The sequence below is a fragment of the Trichosurus vulpecula genome, chromosome 3 (assembly GCF_011100635.1).
Source record: "Trichosurus vulpecula isolate mTriVul1 chromosome 3, mTriVul1.pri, whole genome shotgun sequence".
Lineage (NCBI taxonomy): Eukaryota > Metazoa > Chordata > Mammalia > Diprotodontia > Phalangeridae > Trichosurus > Trichosurus vulpecula.
The window spans coordinates 101,134,824-101,156,208 of record NC_050575.1 but is presented as its reverse complement, the minus strand read 5'-3'; the positions used below and the strand labels follow the sequence as shown (position 1 = coordinate 101,156,208).

Genomic DNA, 21,385 nt, shown 5'->3' with positions numbered 1-21,385 from the left:
CCTGTACTGAGCCACCTCTCACCTGACACTTGGCATTTTTGAATAAAAGCTTGTTGAATGAACAGTGACACGTAATAGCTTTTGTGACTATTTTCAGATTACTTCACCTCTGTAAAATTCAAGTGATAACTTGTAATATTAACCTTACAGATTTTTTGAGGGGGTAGGGTGGGGTGGATAGGCAATGCTTTGTGGACCTTGTGGTTTATTATTAATTGAGAACCCAAACCTTAAGGGAGCCAGAAACATGCACGCTCATTCGCTAAACCTGAATTTCTAGTATACCACAGTAATTTTTCTTACCAAAGTACTTAAAAACTCCCACCTCATTAATACTCTCTCTTTTCTTTTTTATTCTTCTCTTTCTCATCTCTCCTTTCTCTTTATTTTTACTCTCATTTCTTTCTTCTTTCTCCTCTTCCTATTTTCGTTCTTTATCTTTTCTTTTTCCTTTCTCTTCCTTTTCTCTTTCTCCTCTCTTCCTCTTCTATCTTTTCTCCCTCTATTGTCTTTCTCTATCTCTTCTACTTCCTCCCTCCCTCCTCCACCCCCCCCCCACTAGTAAAAGGAATTTCTTCACTTTGGAGTTCACTATGCTAATGAAATAATAGATCCAGTCCTCACACATCTATGTCTTTGAAGTTCTTCATTTTTCTAAAACCATCCACCTGGATCATCTGGATAGTCCCTGAACTGTTTAATTCCAGACTACACTGTTTAATTCCAGTGAAATTATGTTTTTCTAAAACTACTAAATCAGATCATTTGCATATTTCCCTGAATGAAGGCATATTTGGTACAGTTTGAGGCCCCAGCTCCTATCTACTTGAAAACCCAAGGAGGCACAAATATACTAACAGATTCTGTCTGCACAACCCTGGTCTAAGAACTGTTAGCTAATACAGAACTGTTACCAGAGCGGTACGGCCCAGAACATGTCTGACTTTGCTATGAAGCGGGCCTGGGCATGGTGCCCGTCCATCTGCCTCGGGGCAGGATTGAGGAAAGCCTGCCTCCTGGTTACTCTAATGAGTTAACAATGCACTGGCTGCCTGAGCAGTGCCCCAGTTAGGGTAGTTAGAGCCTTTCTTTCTAACAGCAAGACAGCTAGGAAGCCAGACCTCCCTTCTCTTCTGACCTTCATTCTGCTGGATGGACGGACGGACCTCAGGTGGGTGGGAATAAGCAGGTAGGATCGTGGAGCAATTGAGCACCTGAGTCAAGAGATCTGGGTTCTTCTCTTGACTCTGCCACCAATATGCTCTATCATGTTGGGCAAATTGCTTCATGTCTCATCTCAGGTGTCCTCCTCTGTAGAATGGGGATAATAATACCTCGCAATCAAATTAGGTAATGTTTGTGAAAGTATGAAAAGTCACTGTAATATCACAGAAGAAATGCTGGATTTTAAGTCTGAGGACCTGGTTTTGAATCCTGGCTTTGTTATTTTAATACATGCATGGCCTTGGGAAAGTCACAAAATCTATCTGGGTCTGAGGTTCTGCATCAGAAAAATGAGAGGTTTGGGCTAGATTGTCCTTTCCAACTGTAAATCCTATGTGCTGTACCAGGGATCATAGGTAACTAGGTGGTTCAGTAAATAGGGCACCAGCCCTGCAGTCAGGAGGACCTGAGTTCAAATCTGGCCTCAGACATTTACTGTCTGTATGACCCTGGACAAGTTACTCAACCCTATTTACCTCAGTTTCCTCATCTGTAAGATGAGCTGGAGAAGGAAATGGCAAACCACAGTATTTTTGTCAGGAAAACCCTGTAAGGAGTTACTAAGAGCCAGACACAACTAATCAACAAAATAACCAGAGGTCAATGATATTTTGAAAAAGTAGGGTGCTAAGATTCTGTTCTATTTTTCCATTGTATATGGGTGCTTTAAGTGGCTTACTCCTATATAAATACTGAGAATCGTAGAAATTGGGTAGGATCTGAGAGATAATTTTGTCCAATTCAAATAAGATCATGTATGATAACATAACCATGAAGTATAGATAAATGTAAGCTTATTATTACAAATAATAACTTTACAGATGAAATTAAGAAAACTGGCCCATAGAGGTTAAGTAGTATGCCCAAGGCCACACAGTCAGTCAGTCAACAAGCATTTTAAAATGTCTTGTATCAGGCATTGTACTAAGTACTGGGGATATAAAGAGAAGCAAAAACATGGTTCTCTGCTCTCAAGATGCTCACAATCTACTAGGGGAGGCAACATGCAAATAATTGGGTGCCTAAAAGATAAATATAGTATAAATGGAAGATTAATCCCATATGGGAGGGATTGGAGGGTTGGAGGACAAATGGAAAGGGAACAACTTTGAGCTGAGTCTTGAAACCAGGCAAATCAGGAGGCAGAGGTGAGGAGGGAGGGCATACCAGGCATGGGGCACAGCTAGGGCAAATGCTCAGAGATGGGATGTCGTGTGAGGTACAACAAGTAGGACAATGCAGTTGGATCAGAGTTGATGGAAGATAGTCTAATATCAGAAGACTGGAAAGGCAGGAAGGGATCAAGTGGTAAGGGCTTTAAATTCCCAAAAGAGGATTTTATATTTGAGTCTAGAGGTAACAGGGAGCCACTGGATTGGGTGGAGGTATGTGTTGTATGTGTGCTGTAGCATGGTCAGACCTGAGCTTCAGGAAAATCACTTTAGCAGCTAAGTGGAAGATGGATTAAAATAGGGAAAGACAGGGCAGGGAGACCCAATAGGAGACTGTTATAACAATCCAGGTAAGAGGTAATGAATTTCTGAACTAAAGTTGTGGCTAAGTGAAGAGAAAAAGTGTGTGTGCGTGTCGCGTGCGTGCGTGTGCGTGTGTGTACACATGCACGTTGATGAGTCCAGCTCTCCATGACCTCATTTGGCGTTTTCTTGGCAAAGATACTGGAATGGTTTGCCATTTCCTTCAGATCATTTTACAGATGAGGAAACTGAGACAAACGGGGTTAAGTGGCTTGCCCAGGGTCATATAGGTAAGTGTCTGAGTCTGGATTGGAATTCAGGTCCTCCCGACTCCAGGGCTGGCATTCTATCCAGTATGCCACCTAGCTGCCCCATGTATTTGAGAGATGTTGTGGAGGTAAAAGTGACAAGATCTGATAACAGACTAGATGTGTCCAGTGAGCGAATGAGCCAGGAAAATAACAGACCTGAGACCTTAGTCTCTCAATTTCCCAAAGTCAGTCAGTACTCCACCATCCGCCCATTCGAAGCAGGAATCCAAATTTAGAAAGGTTAAACAACTCTGAGGATCGTGGCTTTAAAGCTGAAGTGGACCTTATAGCTCGTCTGGCTCAACCTGCTTGCTCATCGTGTAGTTGAAGCAGATAGAGGGAAGACGGTTTGTCTCATGTCACATAGGTAGTAAAATCAAGAACTCTCACCCACTCCCAATCCAGATGAGTTAATATAAAAGCCCTTCTATAGGGTTATTTGGTGTAGCTTAGTAAGTAGCCTCTGTAACTTTGTCTCTTGCATGTCCTAGCAGGGGTGATGGCGGCCAGCTGGGAAAGCATTCTGCAGAATGAAGAGCAGCTGGAAGAGCTGGCCCGGCAGGCCGTGGACAAGGCCTTGATGGAGGGAGTGCTGATGAGAACCAAGCAGGACCCTGGCTCCTCTGATGTAAGCTGCACCAAGTCTGGTCTGGGGGAGGAGGGTGGTGGCCTGGAGTGAGAATGTTGGCTGCTTTGCTGATGGGGCAGCCACTGAAGCTTCTCTGAGCTACAAGCCATGATAGGACAAGGGTTTTGCCTTCCTCTGATTTCATTCCTCCAGTCAGTCAGCAGACATCGATCTGTTGAGAAAGGCCACCAAGGTCCTGTACGTGTTCCTGTGGAGAGTTAACTGACAAAGGGACAGGGGATATGTGTGTATGCTTGTGCATGCCAGCATATCCATTTGCGCAGAGAGATAGTCTTGTCAGCAGTAGCACCTCTGTGTGGAAGTGCAGGAGTTGTAGGTCATGAGACTGTTGGATGTTGTTGGGGCCTGACAGGACACGTTTGGGAACAGTGAGTTCCAGGTAGAATTTTAAAGATGGGAAAGGACTGTGGAATTCTCGTAAATCAGTGCTTATTCCAGAGCTAAATTCCTAAGCCACCCTGTAAACCTGTAACACTTAAAAGCGTTTCCCTCATAAAATACTTCAGCTTAATATTGTTTGAAAACTAATGCCAAATTCTTTGTCCTCAAATAACAACTAATGTACATAACGCTCGACTCCTTCAGCTTTGTGAATTATGCACTAAAGCCGCATCCGATAGATAGCCTCAAGCTGTGAATGTACTTTTTCAGAAGATAATTGTAAACTTGTTTGGAACTAGGACTATATTTTTGCATAGACATGATCTTAATAGTATAGTTCAACTAACAGTGGATTAAAAACGGCTTTTCTAGATTGGCTTGAGAACCTAACCTGAACAGTGATTCTCTTACCCATCCTGAGTTCCAGCTTGCTGTTCTGTGTTTATGTTTCTCTTCTGAGGCTCTAACAGTGAGATCAAGGAGCCTCCCTGCCCCTCCTCCTGGAGTATAAGAGGGCTTTGAGGCAGGCTCAGCATCGTGGCCTGAAATTGGGAATTAGCACACAGAAGGTTAATTGGCTGTATAAGACTCTTTGGCTCCACAGGACTTGCCAGAGCCAGCAGGGAGCAGCAGTGGCCTGGCTGAGAAGAGCTTATTCCCATGGACACCAAGAAAACAAGGGAGCTATCAGTAAACCACCACAAGCACTGTTGCGGATATCTACCTGGAATGGAGTGAAAGGCAGGGCAGGACCTAAGCAGAATGATGGACAGCAGCAAAATTATGATATAAGCTGTGAATTGGCAATCTTGGGAAGCAGATGGAGCACAGGGTCAATGGAACCAACTGGATATGAGTGGAATCAGAGCCTATAGAATCAGAAAAAAAACAACAGGAAGTTCAAGCAACAAATGGCAGAGGTGAATTACCCACCGACTGGGCTCTTTGAACAAAGAGCCAATGGGGAGCTGTGTAGAATACTATCTTCCCTTTTAGGACAGCTAATGGTACAGTGGATAAGAAAGTGCTGGGCCTGGAATCAGGAAGACCCAGATTCAAACTCAGCCTCAGAAACTTAGTGTGATCCTAGGGAAGTCACTTAACCTCTGCCTCAGTTTCCTCAGCTCTAAAATGGGAATAATACTAGTACCTGCCTCATAGGGTTAGTTGGGATCGAATGAGATAATATTTGTAAAAAAAAAAAAAAAAGAAAAAAGCCCCTGGCACACAATGGGCAGTATACAAATCCTTATTCCCCCTCCCCTGAGGGTAACATACTTCCTAGGAAGCTGGCAATCAGCATGTGGTTGGGTAGTAGCCATTGAAAGCCTTTGGAAGCCTAGAAGCACAAAAACTAGTTCTTATGTATAGTCCTTCAGATAACAGCCTTTCCAGGCCACTGTGGCAGACTGGTAACATGTTACCTTATAAACGGTAGGTGCTTCACAAGTATTCATTGAATTAAATCATGGCAGCAGCAGGAGACCTAATGGCCCAGATCTTATCCTAATTCCTTTAATACTGGAGGGGCATCTTGGCAGCTATAGGTTGGAGAGTTGAGTCAAGCCAGACCTGCCAGGGCACATAATGACAGAAAACAGGGTTGGATTGGACATGGAAGTAGGTCGTTGAAGGCAAGAGGTCATTTGATTTATCACTTATGGTATAGGAAGGGATCCCTCCTAGAGGTCCTCTATTGTTTGGGGTTTTTTTGCGGGGGGAGCAGGTATTTCAGAGGTTATAAGTAAAGAGCCATGGCTGGTATCTTATCTGGAGAGACTCCCTGGAGAAACAGAATAATATTTATAGGCCCATTGGAGAGAGCTTTTAGATTGACTTGGGTCATCTCTAGTTCCTTCAGGAAATGTTCATGGCAAGTACTTCCATGTGGGGAAGGGGTAGAATCTGGGAAGTACAAGAGGTGAAAGCTATTGTTATCATGGAGAAAGGAATCATCTGTGCAGATAACCCTTTGGTTAGGGTTATAACAAAATCCAGACAGCAAGGTGACCTGGTTGATCTGTAGCATCATATCCTGCTTGAAAGGTTGATTGGTGCGGTCAGTCTTTCTACCAGCTTGAGGGAGATAAGTGGAAGCCAGCTCTCCTTGTATTTGCAGGATAGAGAACAGGGAGTTTCAGAGGTGGGAGATGATCTGGGAGTGGTGGTCCAAGCTGAGGAGCTTGGGCGGCTGTGGAGGCAGGTCATTCTTTTTTTTTATTTTTTATTTTTTTAATATATTTAGTTTTCAGCATTGATTTTCACAAGAGTTTGAATTACAAATTTTCTCCCCATTTCTACCCTCCCCCCCCTCTCCAAGATGGTGTATATTCTGGTTGCCCTGTTCCCCAGTCAGCCGTCCCTTCTGTCACCCCACTCCCCTCCCATCCCCTTTTCCCTTTCTTTCTTGTAGGGCAAGATAAATTTCTACACCCCATTGCCTGTGTATCTTATTTTCTAGTGGCATGCAAAAACTTTTTTTTTGTTGTTTTTGAACATCTGTTTTTAAAACTTTGAGTTCCAAATTCTCTCCCCTCTTCCATTACCACCCACCCTCCCTAAGAAGTCAAGCAATTCAACATAGGCCACATGCGTATCATTATGTATAACCCTTCCACAATACTCATGTTGTGAAAGACTAACTATATTTTGCTCCTTCCTAACCTATCCCCCTTTATTGAATTTTCTCCCTTGACACTGTCCCCTTTCGAAAGCGTTTGTTTTTGCTTACCTCCACCCCCATCTGCCCTCCCTTCTATCATCGCTCCTTTTTTTATCTTCTTCTTCCTCCTTTTTTCCTGTGGGGTAAGTTACCCAATTGAGTATGTATGGTATTCCTTCCTCAGGTCAAATCTGATGAAAGCAAGGTTCACTCATTCACCCTCACCTGACTTCTCTTCCCTTCCTACAGAACTGCTTTTTCTTGCCACTTTTATGCGAGATAATTTACCCCATTCTATCTCTCCCTTTCTCCCTCTCTCAATATATTCCTTTCTCATCCCTCAATTTTATTTTATTTCTTTTAGATATCTTCCCTTCATCTTCAACTCACCCTGTGCCTGCTCTCTCTCTCTATATATATATATACACACATACATATATACATACATACGCACTCACATATACATATATATATATATATATATGAATATTCCCTTCAGCTACCCTAATACTGAGGTCTCATGAATCATACACATCATCTTTCCATGTAGGAATGTAAACAAAACAGCTCAACTTTAGTAAGTCCCTTGCAATTTCTTTTTCTTGTTCTTTTTCTTGATTACCTTTTCATGCTTCTCTTGACTCTTGTGTTTGAAAGTCAAATTTTCTATTCAGCTCTGTTCTTTTCACTGAGAAAGCTTCAAAGTCCTCTATTTTATTGAAAATCCATATTTTGCCTTGGAGCATGATACTCAGTTTTACTGGGTTGGTTGTAATCCTAGCTCCACTGACCTCCGGAATATCGTATTCCAAGCCCTTTGATCTCTTAATGTAGAAGCTGCTAATCTTGGATTATTCTGGTTGTGTTTCCACAATACTCAAATTGTTTCTTTCTGGCTGCTTGCAGTATTTTCTCCTTGACCTGGGAGCTCTGGAATTTGGCAACAATATTCCTAGGAGATTTCTTTTTGGGATCTATTTGAGGAGGCGATCTGTGGATTCTTTCCATTTCTATTTTGCCCTGTGGCTCTAGAATATCAGGGCAGTTCTCCTTGATGATTTTTTGAAAGATGATATCTAGGCTCTTTTTTTGATCATGGCTTTCAGGTAGTCCAATAATTTTTAAATTATCTCTCCTGGATCTATTCTCCAGGTCAGTGTTTTTTCCAATGAGATATTTTACATTGTCTTCCATTTTTTCATTTCTTTGGTTCTGTTTTATAATATCCTGATTTCTCATAAAGTCACTAGCTTCCACTTGCTCCAATCTAATTTTTAAGGTAGTATTTTCTTCAGTGGTCTTTTGGACCTCCTTTTCCATTTGGCTAATTCTGCCTTTCAAGGCATTCTTCTCCTCATTGGCTTTTTGGAGCTCTTTTGCCGTTTGAGTTAGTCTATTTTTTAAGATGTTGTTTTCTTCAGTGTATTTTTCAGTATTTTTTTTAGGTCTCCTTTAGCAACTCATTGACTTGTTTTTCATGGTTTTCTTGCGTCTTCTCATTTCTCTTCCCAATTTTTCCTCTACTTCTCTAACTTGCTTTTCCAAATCCTTTTTCAGCTCTTCCATGGCCTGAGACCAGTTCATGTTTTTCTTGGAGGCTTTTGTTGTAGGCTCTTTGACTTTGTTGACTTCTTCTGGCTGTATATTTTGGTCTTCTTTGTCACCAAAGTAAGATTCCAAAGTCTGAGACTGAATGTGGGTGCATTTTCGCTGCCTGGCCATATTCCCAACCAACTAACTTGACCCTTGAGTTTTTCAGCAGGGTATGACTGCCTGTAGACTAAAGAGTTCTATGTTCCACGCATGGGGGGATGCACCAGCTCTGCCACCCCAGCATTCCTCCTTCCCCAAGAACCCCGAACCCGGGCTGGACTTAGATCTTCAGCAGGCTCTGCACTCCTGCTCTGATCTGCCACTTAATTCCTCCCACTAGGTGGGCCTGGGGCTGGAAGCAACTGCAGCTGTACTTCTGTAGCTGCCCAACCTCTGCTGCCCCTGGGGCGGTAGCCGAACCAGGAACTCCTTCCACTCCCGCAGCTTTTCCCACTAACCTTCTCTGTTGTCTTTGGCGTTAGTGGGTTGAGAAGTCTGGTAACTGCTGCAGCTCACTGATTCAGGGCACTACGGCACGGTCTGCCCGGCTCCTGGTCTGGTTGGTCCGCTCCGCTCCCCTCCGCTCCCAGCTCCGTGCGGGGTAGACCTCACCCAGAGACCATCCAGGCTGTCCTGGGCTGGAGCCCTGCTTCCCTCTGCTCTTTTGTGGATTCTGCAGTTCTAGAATTGGTTCAGAGCCATTTTTTATAGGTTTTTGGAGGGACTTGGTGGGGAGCTCACGCTAGTCCCTGCTTTTCAGCCGCCATCTTGGCTCCGCCCCCTGCCAACTCCAGGTCATTCTTTTTTAAAATTTATTTTTAAGTTCAACATTTACTTCTGTAAGATTGAGTTCTAAATTTTCTCTCCCTCCATTTCCTCCCCCCACCAAGATGGCATGCAATCTGATGTAGGCTTTACATATACATTCATATTAAACCTATTTTCATATTAGTCATGTTGTAAAGAAGAATTAGAACCAATGGGAGAAATCACAAGAAAGAAGAAACAAAAAAAAGAGAGAGCAAGCAAATAGCATGCTTCGATTTGCATTCAGACTCCAAAGTTCTTTCTGTGGATGTGGACAGCATTTTCCATCACAAGTCTTTTGGAGTTGTCTTAGGTCCTTACATTGCTGAGAAGAGCTAAGTCTATCAAATCAATCCTCAAAAAATGTTGCTGTTCCCGTGTACAGTGTTCTCCTGGTTTTGCTCACTTCACTCAGCATCAGTTCATGTAAGTCTTCCAGGTTTTTCTGAAGTCTGCCTGCTCATCATTTCTTATTGGGACAGTAGTATTTCATTACATTCATATACCACAACTTGTTCAGCCATTCCCCAATTGATGGGCATCCCCTCAATTTCCAGTTCTTGGCCACCACAAAAAGAGCTGCTATAAATATTTTTGTACATATAGGTTCTTTTCTCATTTTTATGATCTCTTTGGGATACAGACCTGGAAAAGTGTTATTGCTGGGTCAGAGGGTATGCTCAGTTTTATAGCCCTTTGGGCATAGTTCCAAATTGTTGGAAATCCGGAATGGTTGGATCAGTTCACAACTCCACCAACAATGCATAAGTGCCCCAATTTTCCCACATCTTTTCCAACATTTATCATTTTTCTGTTTTGTCGTGTTAGCCAATCTGATAGTTGTGTTGTGGTACCTCAGAGTTGTTTTGAATTTGCATTTCTCTAATCAATAGTGATTTAGGGTGTTTTTTCATATGACTATAGATAGCTTTAATTTCTTCATCTGAAAAGGAGGCAGATCATTCTTGAAAAATGGGTGGGCTGACTTGGTGGCTCTGGGAGGACCAGAGCAAGAGAAAAAACGGGGTCTGCTAATGAAAATGTCTTCTAGGAAGAAAATTACATCATAGATGTCAGATGGGAGAAGGTGAATTAAGAAGTTGAGAGATAATGTGGCCTGCAGTTGCCCAGGGATGGATAGGAGCTCTCAGAGGCCTTCTGTTTTCCTGACTAGATGGATCCTTTGCTGGGGCACAGGCTTTGCATGTGCTCATGTCGTGGCTGACAGACTCAAGGCCACCAGAAGTCCGAGATAACCAGAGGCTCTGAATGAAATGGAAACCTCTTCATTGGGCAGCTTCAAGCCAGCATACAGGGCAGTAAGCATGGCTTATGTATGGTTTGCTGGTGAACCCCGATGAAGGAGATTCTGCTAACTCCTAGTTGGGTACTGGGGATGTGGGGGGAGATGATGATGGCTTCCAGTATTCAGTTTTGTGTGAGAGTACCTCAGCCCTCTGGTTCTTATGGCTATGTATGGCTTATGGCTTATAATCATATGCAGGTAGAGACCAAATATTTGCTGTTGACTTAGCTCATGGCTTCCAATAGATACGTGAGGTTGGGGTGATCTGTTCTCATGTTCCCTACTATTTGAGTCCTGTTTAGGTGTTCCTAAGCCTTGAACATGGCCTTAGTGATCAGGGCTCCTTTTTCTAGGGGATACTCAGTGAAAGTTAGGGGAAAGGGAGAGGGAGGGGGATGGTGTATAAAGGGCCAAGTCCAGAGAGCAGGAACATGGCCCTGGTACAAGCCCGAAGTTGAGAAGCCAGGGGAAGAGACTGAGCCAACGAAGTGAAGTCTGAAAAGCAGGGGCCCAGTCAAGTACCTGAACAGACTGGTAGCGGACAGCAAAGATTGGAGGTAGGGTGAGAGAGCAGAGGGAAGGGGGAATGTGGAGCAAGCCATACTTGGGAACCTGGGTAGCTGACTAGAGAGATGTCTGGTGTGCCCAAGACCGATAAGGAAGTTGGAATGAGGAGTGGGTAGAGTGAGAGTTTGTGTCTACTCATCACTCTTTGTCCCTGAAAAAATGAGAATCATGGATATTTGTGTGTTGGGGCCAGGAAGAGAGCTTATTCACCAGCTTCTATGGTGAGAAGCTGTCACTATGGTAATGAGGGACAAGAGGTGGGGAGGTGCTAGAAATTTGCCTACACAGCTGCTGTTGCTCCCTATGTCTTGTTAGGGTATGTTTTTCCCATTGTGAGGGGAGGCTGTGCCTCTTGTAGCCAGTGCAGGCCAGATATAGGAGCAGGCAGAGGGAAGGAGTATTGAACAGAGATGGTATGACTGTGTTGGAGAAAAGACCACAGTTGTTTATAAGAAGAGGGATGGTGGGATGTGACCTATCTTCCCACCCTCTGTTCACTATACCTTGAGATCAAGCCACAGTCCTCAATTTGGAGACCACTGTAGGTGTGAAGGCTTAGGAGGATGTGGTCATTGATTCTATTTCAGAATCTTAAAGGGTCAGCACATCAGTGGACCAGGGCCTGACAGTTCAGAAATGGAAGTTCAGAGATGTGGGTATCGTGCTGCGAGGTGGGTGGCAGCAGCTTTTAGTATATGTAAATTGTTTCGACTAACTAGCTGGAATATGTTATCATAGAGCAAGACCCACATTGATCAGAAAACTAGAGCTTAGAGAGGTCTTGATTTGGTGTGGGGGTCCTGCTTGTGCACGAGATACTTCTGCAGCCTGCCTCGTATCCACGTGTGTAGAAAGGCTAATAAGTTGTTTCGTCTTCTGTCATCTTTTCCTATTTAGATTGTAAGTTATGCCCCCTTCACACTGTTCCCCTCCGCAGTACCCAGAGAGCTTCTGGAGCAAGCCTATGAGGTGCAAGTGGACTTCAACCTCCTTGTAGACACAGTCAGCCAGGACTCGGCCTTCTTGGAACAGACTCTCTCCAGGTACCAGGGCTTCTAGGTGGGAGACATGGAGGCTGGGGAGGGGAGCTATGCGGGGCATCAGTGCAGGCCTGTGACTTCACCAGGGCTACTGACTTCTTGTTTTGAAGATGGGCAATTCCATTTGGAATCAGGTTGGGTGTAAGTGACATAACCACATTTTCAGCTAGATTTGGCAGACTACTCCAGCGAAGGAACGCTCTGGTTTGTTGACTTCTGCTTTTCCTGCTGCTGCTTTATGTAGCCTACCCTGCTTGGATACAACCCAGGCCCAGGCCTACCCACCGCCAAAGTTCATGTGTAACCTGTCACAACCCCAAGAGTAGCTGACCGTTTTTCTCCTATGAGTCTCTCTCTTTCTCCCAAGAGGCAGAAGGAAGGAACCTGTCTTCATTCCCCAAAGCTCAGGTGGTCTGACCTTGCACAATTCATGACCTTTAGATGGATTGTTAATGTGGGCCATTCTTGTTGTACCACATGTTCATGTTTCCCTAACTCACCCTTTCTACCACCTTAACTCTCCTGTATTATCCAGGTTCCAGGAAGATGAAGTCTAGGCAGGTGCCAGGAGTTCATATGAGCAGAATAATGTCCCCTCTGAGGGCAGAGCAACAATTGGGACATTTTTATTTCCCTGAGATCTGGGTTGGGATTTTTCACAATGGAGTGATCTGCAGGGTCTCCAGCCTGGCTGGGGGCAATGGGTTTCTAGTAGATAATAAACTCACCAATACCCCATTCTTCTGTCTCTTTTCTCCATCTCAACTGAGTCACCATGGAGGAACACGGGAGCTAGGCCTGGAGATTATTTGGAAAGGTCGTTTTGGCTCAGATGATACAAGAAACTTAGTTTTACCCACAGGTCCTTGCTAGGGACAGCTAGGTAGTAAAGCGGCTGGAATGCTGGGCCTGGAATCAAGAAGAGACTTGAGTTCAAATCTGGCCTCCTACATTTATTAGTTTTGTGACCGTGGGCAAGTCACTTAACCTCCCTGTGTGCCTCAGTTTCTTCATCTGTATGTCTCACAGTTTTTATGAGAATTAAAGAAGATGGTATTTGTAAAGCACTTTGCAAAACTTAAAGCGCTATATAGATGCTAGCTATCATCATCATGATCATCATCTGATATAGTTCTTCCTGAGCCCTTTTCAAAGTGTATCCGGACAGGGACAGCTTTTTCTTCTTACTGCCTAAGGCAGGCATCCTGAGACTCATCCTTTAGATGGAAAGCCCTGGGTCAGGGAAGGATCGTTGGTGGAAATAGGAAAAAGGCCATAGTTGATATTTACTCCGTGGTGAGTGACTGCTTTCTGCTTCTTCTTCTTCTAGCACCATTAAAATAGATGACTTCATTGCTCGGCTCTTTAGCATCTACAGACAAGTCCTGAAAGAGGGCATTGCCCAGGTAACTCCCCCACCTAACCCACCTTGCCCCGACCCCACCACATGCACTACCAGGCGTGGCCCCTGGGCCTCTTTTCTTTTCCTCTAAAGCATTTTATTGGGTGCCGGAGCTCATTTGAATCTATCTGGTAGAGATGACAGGGAGGAACAGATAAACTGTCTCATTGGATTTGAAAAGTGTTAATGAGCTCCCCTGGGGTCTCTGGCAGATTCTCTAAGAGCTGTCCTGTAGTGATGCGGCCCCAGGAAACCTTCTCCCCCTGTGGAAACAGGTCCGAGTCCCCTGCTTGCTGACAGTGCCCGCGCAGACCCCTGGTGACGGCCATCCTCGGCGTTTTGTTTTCCCTCCTGCAGACGGTGTTTCTAGGACTGAATCGCTCTGATTACATGTTTAACCGCAGTGCAGCTGGCCCCCCGGTCCTGAAACAAATCGAGATCAACACTATTTCTGCCAGCTTTGGGGGCCTCTCCTCCAAGACCCCAGCTGTGCATCGGTGAGCCCTTGATATGCAGCCACTTCTAGGCCAGAGTTTCTCAGGCCACGAGGCAGACCTAAGGTGTCTCTATCCACAGAGGGCTGTAAGACCCAACCTGCTGCAGGCAGAGAGCACTGGTTGTAATGAGAGAGTTTCAGTCACACCTGGGGGAAAAGAACACAAGCCTGGCTCACAAAGACAGGCCTGGGCTTCCATATATCCAGCTCCTGACCCTCTCTTTATACTTTCGAGTGAAAGTTTCAGGATTTGGTTCATTTCCACACATCTGTATTGAGAGGACTGCTCTGTGTATAGCCGTGTTCAACGCACCATGGAAGTACAAGAAAACCCACCACCCCTCACCTCAATAAGCTTGTGGTTTGCCCAGGGAAAACTAAGCACAAATCAGATTTAAGAGATGTTGTGCAGTGAAACAAGACTGATTGTCCTCCGGATCCTGCCAGAGCCCCACACCTGAAGCAATGTTGTCCTGTAAGCACAGTAGCTCCCAGAGAAGCTGTGCATTTATTTTAACTCAAAACATGCTTGGAAATCCTCCTTAGAAACTGCCTTCAGTGTCAGGTTACAAACCACCTAATGAGAGAATTAGCCTCCTTACTTAAGTTATAAATGCAGCTGACATTTACAGAGGATTCTGAAGTTTGCAAAATACATGCATTCTCCTGTTGGGTTACTGTATAACCACAACTTGTTTCTATCCCTAAATAGTAATGATTGGTCCACCTTATTCGGTGCACTCCACTTACCATATTTTTTGGCTCTTTCTGCCTTTGCAGGACAGAGATTTGCCACTGTTAAGATTGTTCCAAAAGGAAGGGCTTTGGGTTCTCTCTGAAAGCAGCTTCCAAAGCAGTGGTAGCCTCACTGAAATCAGTTTGATGCTTTCCAAGGGACTTCTTTGCACAATAACACTCATGTGGATGGATGAATTCTGACATAATTGATTTAAAAAAAAAAGTAAACACATTATGGTCTCATTTCATACGAGACAGTGTGTAATCTCCTGATGTGTGTGGTGTGAAGAGTGAGGTAGACCTCCCTTCAGCAGGAAGAGACCATGGGCTGGAATTGCCAGGGAAGACTCTCTGGACGAGGTGGGACCCCTGGTGGGTCCTGAAGGGTCGTGTTTCTAAAATGCTTTGAGTTACTCAGCAGACATCGAGGATGTAGCAGTGCTGTTAGGAGAGTGACTAGTTAATAAGAAGCAGACCCTCAGATATTCCCCGGGCCCATACTATAACCCTTGTCCTTCCTCCTACAGGCACATCCTTAATGTCCTGGGCAAAACTAAGGAAGCTGCCAGTATCCTCTCCAACAATCCCAGCAAGGGGCTGGCCCTGGGCATTGCCAAAGCATGGGAACTCTACGGTTCACCCAAGTAAGGATGAGGCAACGAGGCAGTGCCTTTATAGAGGTTTTGTGAAGATGGTGACTACAGACAGCAGCACCTCATTTATTCCACGTCTCTAAGGAATAGTTCTAGGACTAGGGAGGTAATAATAGTCCACCCACCATACTGTGCTCTAGGCGGACCAGATATGGAATATCGCCTTCGTTCCTGAGTGCCACATTTTAGCAGGAACATGGATGAGCAGAAGAGTCTAGAGGAGGGTAACCAAAATGGTAGATAGCTTTGAGATTATGCCATGAAGATCATTGGAACAAAATGAGAATATTTAGTCTGGAGAAGAGAAGATATAACCGTCTTCAGATATTTGAAGGGCTGGCCTGTAGAAGAGAGATTAGGCTTGTTCCATTTAACCCCAGAGGGCAGAAACAGTGGGTAGAAGATGCAGAGAGGCAGCTCTGGCTGAAGGAAGGCTTTTTAACACTGGGAGTTGTCCAGAGAAGCACAATGGCTTCCCCCTCCCTGAAGGTCTTTAAGCAGAGGCCGGAGCTATGGGCACTTGTGGAGTTTGTTGTAGAAAGAATTCTTGTTCAGATAGGATTGGACCAGATGACTTCTGAGGCCTCTAACTAAGATTCTATGAACTGAATACTCCATTAACAACAATTGATTGGTATTTCCCCTCTCCCATTCTGCTAGCAAACTCCCATGTCCCCTATCTCAGTCTGTCTTACCCCCATTCCCACCCTGACCCCACATAATTGTGATTCAGAGTCAGAGTCAAAGCAGAAAACCTGCCTTCTTTCCTTTTGTAGTGCAGGCATAACTATTCAGGTCTAGTTCCTCCACCAAATTTTCTTATAGCTTCTGGGTTCCCTAACATCTTATTTATGTTTTCTTTTTTTTTTTTCTTTTTTTTTTTAATTTAAATTTATTTATTTGACATATTTAGTTTTCAGCATTGATTTTCACAATAGTTTGAATTACAAATTTTCTCCCCATTTCTACCCTCCCCCCCCACTCCAAGATGGCGTATATTCTGGTTGCCCTGTTCCCTAGTCAGCCCTCCCCTCTATCACCCCACTCCCCTCTCATCTCCTTTTCCCTTCCTTTCTTGTAGGGCAAGATAAATTTCTACGCCCCATTGCCTGTGTATCTTATTTTTTAATTGCATGCAAAAACTTTTTTTTGTTTGTTTTTGAACATCTGATTTTAAAACTTTGAGTTCCAAATTCTCTCCCCTCTTCCCTTCTCACCCACCCTCCCTAAGAAGTCGAGCAATTCAACCTAGGCCACATGTGTATCATTATGTATAACCCTTCCATAATACTCATGTTGTGAAAGACTAACTACATTTTGCTCCTTCCCAACCCATCCCACTTTATTGAGTTTTCTCCCTTGACCCTGTCCCCTTTCCAAAGTGTTTGTTTTTGATTACCTTCACCCCCATCTGCCCTCCCCTCCATCATCCCCCCCCTTTTATTTTTTTTTCTTCCTCCCTCTTCTTTTCTGTGGGGTAAGATACACAACTCAGTATGTATGGTATTCCCTCCTCAGGCCAAATCTGATGAGCGCAAGGTTCACTCATTCCCTCCTCACCTGCCCTCTCCCCTCCTCCCACAGAACTGCTTCCTCTTGCCACCTTTATGTGAGATAATCCACCCCATTCTATCTCTCCCTATCTCCCTCTCTCAGTATGATGCTCTCTTATCCCTTAATTTCATTTTATTTCTTTTAGATATCTTCCCTTCATCTTCAACTCACCCTGTGTCACACATATATATACACATAGATATATACATACATACACATTCACTTATATATATATATACATAAACATATATATATATATGCATATTCCCTTCAGCTACCCTAATACTGAGGTCTCATGAATCATCCATGTCATCTTTCCATGTAGCAGTGTAAACAAAACAGTTCAACTTTAGTAAGTCCCTTGCAATTTCTGTTTCTTGATTACCTTTTCATGCTTCTCTTAATTCTTATGTTTGAAAGTCAGATTTTCTATTCAGTTCTGGTCTTTTCACTGAGAAAGCTTGAAAGTCCTCTATTTTATTGAAAATCCATATTTTGCCTTGGAGCATGATACTCAGTTTTGCTGGGTAGGTGATTCGAGGTTTTAATCCTAGCTCCATTGACCTCCGGAATATCGCATTCCAAGCCCTTCGATCTCTTAATGTAGAAGCTGCCAGATCCTGGGTTATTCTGATTGGGTTTCCACAATACTCAAATTGTTTCTTTCTGGCTGCTTGCAGTATTTTCTCCTTGATCTGGGAGCTCTGGAATTTGGCGACAATATTCCTAGGAGATTTCTTTTTGGGATCTATTTGAGGAGGCGATCGATGGATTCTTTCAATTTCTATTTTGCCCCGTGGCTCTAGAATATCAGGGCAGTTCTCCTTCATAATTTCTTGAAAGATGATATCTAGGCTCTTTTTTTGATCATGGCTTTCAGGTAGTCCAATTATTTTTAAATTATCTCTCCTGGATCTATTTTCCAGGTCAGTGGTTTTTCCAAGGAGATATTTCACATTGTCTTCCATTTTTTCATTCCTTTGGTTCTGTTTTATAATATCCTGATTTCTCATAAAGCTTCCACTTGCTCCAATCTAATTTTTAAAGTAGTATTTTCTTCAGTGGTCTTTTGGACCTCCTTTTCCATTTGGCTAATTCTGCCTTTCAAGGCATTCTTCTCCTCATTGGCTTTTTGGAGCTCTTTTGCCATTTGAGTTAATCTGTTTTTTAAGGTGTTGTTTTCTTCAGTGTATTTTTCAGTATTTTTTGGGGTCTCCTTTAGCAAGTCATTGACTTGTTTTTCATGGTTTTCTCGCATCCTTCTCATTTCTCTTCCCAATTTTTCCTCTACTTCTCTAACTTGCTTTTCCAAATCCTTTTTGAGCTCTTCCATGGCCTGGGACCAGTTCATGTTTTTCTTGGAGGTTTCTGTTGTAGGCTCTTTGACTTTATTAATTTCTTCTGTCTGTATGTTTTGGTCTTCTTTGTCAGCAAAGAAAGAATGCAGTGTCTGAGACTGAATCTCGGTGCGTTTTCGCTGCCTGGCCATATTCCCAACCAACTAACTTGACCTTTGAGTTTTTCAGTGGGGTATGACTGCTTGTAGACTACAGAGTTCTATGTTCCACGTTTGGGGGGGAGGTGCCAGCTCTGCTGCACCAGCACTGCTCCTTCCCCAAGGACCCCCAACCCGAACTGGGCTCAGATCTTCGGCAGGCTGTGCACCCCTGCTCTGATCCGCCACTTAATTCCTCCCACCAGGTGGGCCTGGAGCCGGAAGCAGCAGCAGCCTAGCTGCCCCACCTCCGCTGCCCCCGGGGCTGGAAGCCGAACTGCGAACTCCTTCCTCTCCCGCAGCTTTTCCCACTAACCTTCTCAGCAGTCTTTGGTGTTTGTGGGTTGAGAAGTCTCGTAACTGCCGCAGCTCACTGAATCAGGTCGCTAGGGCCCCCTCCGCCCGGCTTCTGGTCTGGGTGGTCCAAGTCACTCAGGCTGGGCTCTGCTCCACTCCGTTCCCAGCTCCCAGCTCCGTGCGGGATAGACCTCACCCAGAGACCATCCAGGCTGTCCTGGGCTGGAGCCCTGCTTCCCTCTGCTGTTCTGTGGGTTCTGCCGTTCTAGAATTGGTTCAGAGCCATTTTTATAGGTTTTTGGAGGGGCTCGGCAGGGAGCTCAGGCTGGTCCCTGCTTTCCAGCTGCCATCTTGGCTCCGCCCCCTTATTTATGTTTTCTAATAGTTCTGTTTGACTGTAACTGCATCCAGAATCCATGCCCTTAGAGTTTGTTGCTTTTAATCTGCTGTGGCAAGCCAGAAATCGAAGTTCATTAGAAGTATGTGCAAAGTAAGAGTAGAAGGATCCTGAATGAGGGCTGAAGGGCTTCGCTAGGAGCCTTAATGCCTGAACTTTTGATGTTTGTTTTGGATACTTATTTTGAATGACTTTTTTGTTTTCATTTGGTTCTTATCTATGTTCCAGACCACTTAAATTGCCAAATATTGTGTGAGTGTTTTCTACATTGGCCACTGATGATCTTTTGACCAAAATGATTAAGAGATCAGATCCTGATAGTACAATTACCATCATTACTGTTCATCAGGCCCTCTCTAACACTTGAGGAAATTCAGGCTCCTGTCGGTGGAGTGGCTTTGCAGAATAATCTGGCACATTTTTAGAGTCTTGGACAAGAAGAGAATGAGCCTGGGAGTTTGGGGGTCACGCTCTTTGTCCTTCTAATGAGGGGACAAGAGCAGCAGAAAGCAGGAGTGTGAAGCGAAGATCCATTTGCATAAACTCTCAGCTAGGGGCAGCCCTTACTTGCACTCTTTGTCTGATTCCATAAAAGTGCACTCACCTATTTGGAGAACAGTACTTTGTAAAGGGAAGGGTAGGCAGCCTGTTACCCTCAACAGGTGGTCTTCTCTCTTCCATTTGCCCCTCTTATCTGCCCTCATTTCCCATTCCCCTCTTTTTGTCCATGTGTTCTACTGCCTGCCAATGACTCCACAGCTAGAACATTTTCCCTCGGTCAGATGAGGTGGCATACTGGCTTACCCAAATTACATGTTTGCATTTTATAACCCATGAGGCCTCCAGCCTTTGCCCCCTCCTAAAAAGAGGGAAGTCCAGGGCTTTTTGCCATGGCCAGAGAACGTATTGTTAAGCGCATCTAGAGTTCATCCTGGTTATCAGGTAAATGCTGTGGCCAGTCTCTGGGACTGTCACAGGATGGAGTAGATCGTAACCACCTTGTTTTCACTTTCTTGGATGTCTATCCCTGGGCCTACCATTAGGCTAACACTCTCCGTATTACACCAGGTCTTGGATAGTGACTAAATCAGGAAGGCCTAGATTAGAAGTCCAGGAGAATCAGCTAAGAAGAGTCCCATAGATTCACGCAGGTAATGGGTCCAGTTTCAGAAATCAAGCAGTAGGTATCAGGAATTTAAAGAGGCAAGGAAACCCAGGCCAAAGCACTCAGCATCCACGGGTCAGGATCTAGGCCGGGGTGGAGAACCTTCGGCCTCAAGGCCGCATGTGGCCCTCTGGGTCCTTGGGTTAGACCTTTCGACTGACTCCAAATTTTAAGAACAAATCCTTTTATTAAGGGGATTTGTTCTGAGAAGTTTGGATTTAGTCAAAGGGCTGCACTTGAGGACCTAGAGGCCCACATGTGGCCTCAGGGCTCCCAGGGATGATATGTTAAGAAACCTTATATGTGGCATTCTGGATGAGTTGAAAGCTATGTCTCAGTTTGGGAAGTTAACTTACCTCTTAAGTATTGGGGAGGTATAACAAAAGGAAAATGGAATCTGTGAACTTCGATGTCCCTTTTGTAGGGCTCTGGTTCTTGTCATTGCTCAGAAAGAAGAAAGAAATGTGTTTGACCAACACTACATAGAACATGACCTATTAGCCAGGTAAGTGTGACCCCTTTGGACCTTGTCCGCATCAGCAGTCCAGGGCTTCTCCCAGTGACCTGTGCCTTCTTTCAGGAACATCCATGTGATTCGGAGAAGTTTCGAAGATGTTGCTAAAACAGGATCTTTGGCCCAAGACCGGAAATTGTTTGTGTAAGTACTTAGGTGGGCTGCTTCCTAAGGGGAGAAGGTGAAGAGGATTCTGGAAAAGCCACATCCCCTTCACCCTCTGTAGGAAAGAGTGTGCTAGCCACAACGTCATCCAGTCAAAGGAAGTCGGTTTCTGATGGGTTGGACGATAATGCTATAAATGAGCATGTCCTTCCTTAGTACTGTTCTCCATGTCTCAGCAGTCACTCAAGAGGAAGGGGGAAAGGGAGCTGACACCCAGTCCAATGGAGGATGTGCCTGGCACTTGGAGTTTTGGAGCAAGTCTTTTAAGAGTCTGCTTAGTTCCTCCCTGAACTATGCTAACTCAGCCACTTGTTTAGGCAGAGACCTTTAAGAGTGGGAAGTCACAAATCCCTAAGGAAATCCCTAATCTCAAAGGAGTTCCCTAAAGTAATCCTACACCAGAGTTTTTATACCAAGAATACCCATTTATTGTAACAAAACTAAAGCTGATCTCTCCCTCTCATAGTTTCCTTTGGCATGTTGTCTGTCTCCTT

At 44.4% G+C, this 21,385-nt stretch overlaps 1 protein-coding gene across 4 annotated transcripts in view; it reads left to right on the top strand.

Annotated features, from left to right (window-relative positions):
* GSS (glutathione synthetase) overlaps positions 1 to 21,385 on the top strand; it is a 31,082-nt gene that overhangs the window by 2,005 nt on the left and 7,692 nt on the right. For 2 of the 4 annotated variants that reach the window (XM_036751947.1, XM_036751948.1), the window contains exons 2-8: positions 3,505 to 3,638; positions 11,873 to 12,018; positions 13,346 to 13,421; positions 13,775 to 13,914; positions 15,179 to 15,295; positions 20,637 to 20,717; positions 20,793 to 20,870. In XM_036751947.1, coding sequence (XP_036607842.1) covers positions 3,510 to 3,638; positions 11,873 to 12,018; positions 13,346 to 13,421; positions 13,775 to 13,914; positions 15,179 to 15,295; positions 20,637 to 20,717; positions 20,793 to 20,870 — 767 coding nt within the window. In that variant the 5' untranslated portion in view covers positions 3,505 to 3,509. Of the gene's footprint in view, positions 1 to 1,151; positions 1,172 to 3,501; positions 3,639 to 11,872; positions 12,019 to 13,345; positions 13,422 to 13,774; positions 13,915 to 15,178; positions 15,296 to 20,636; positions 20,718 to 20,792; positions 20,871 to 21,385 lie in introns of those variants that run through there. The other 2 variants (XM_036751946.1, XM_036751949.1) reach the window with 2 other exon arrangements.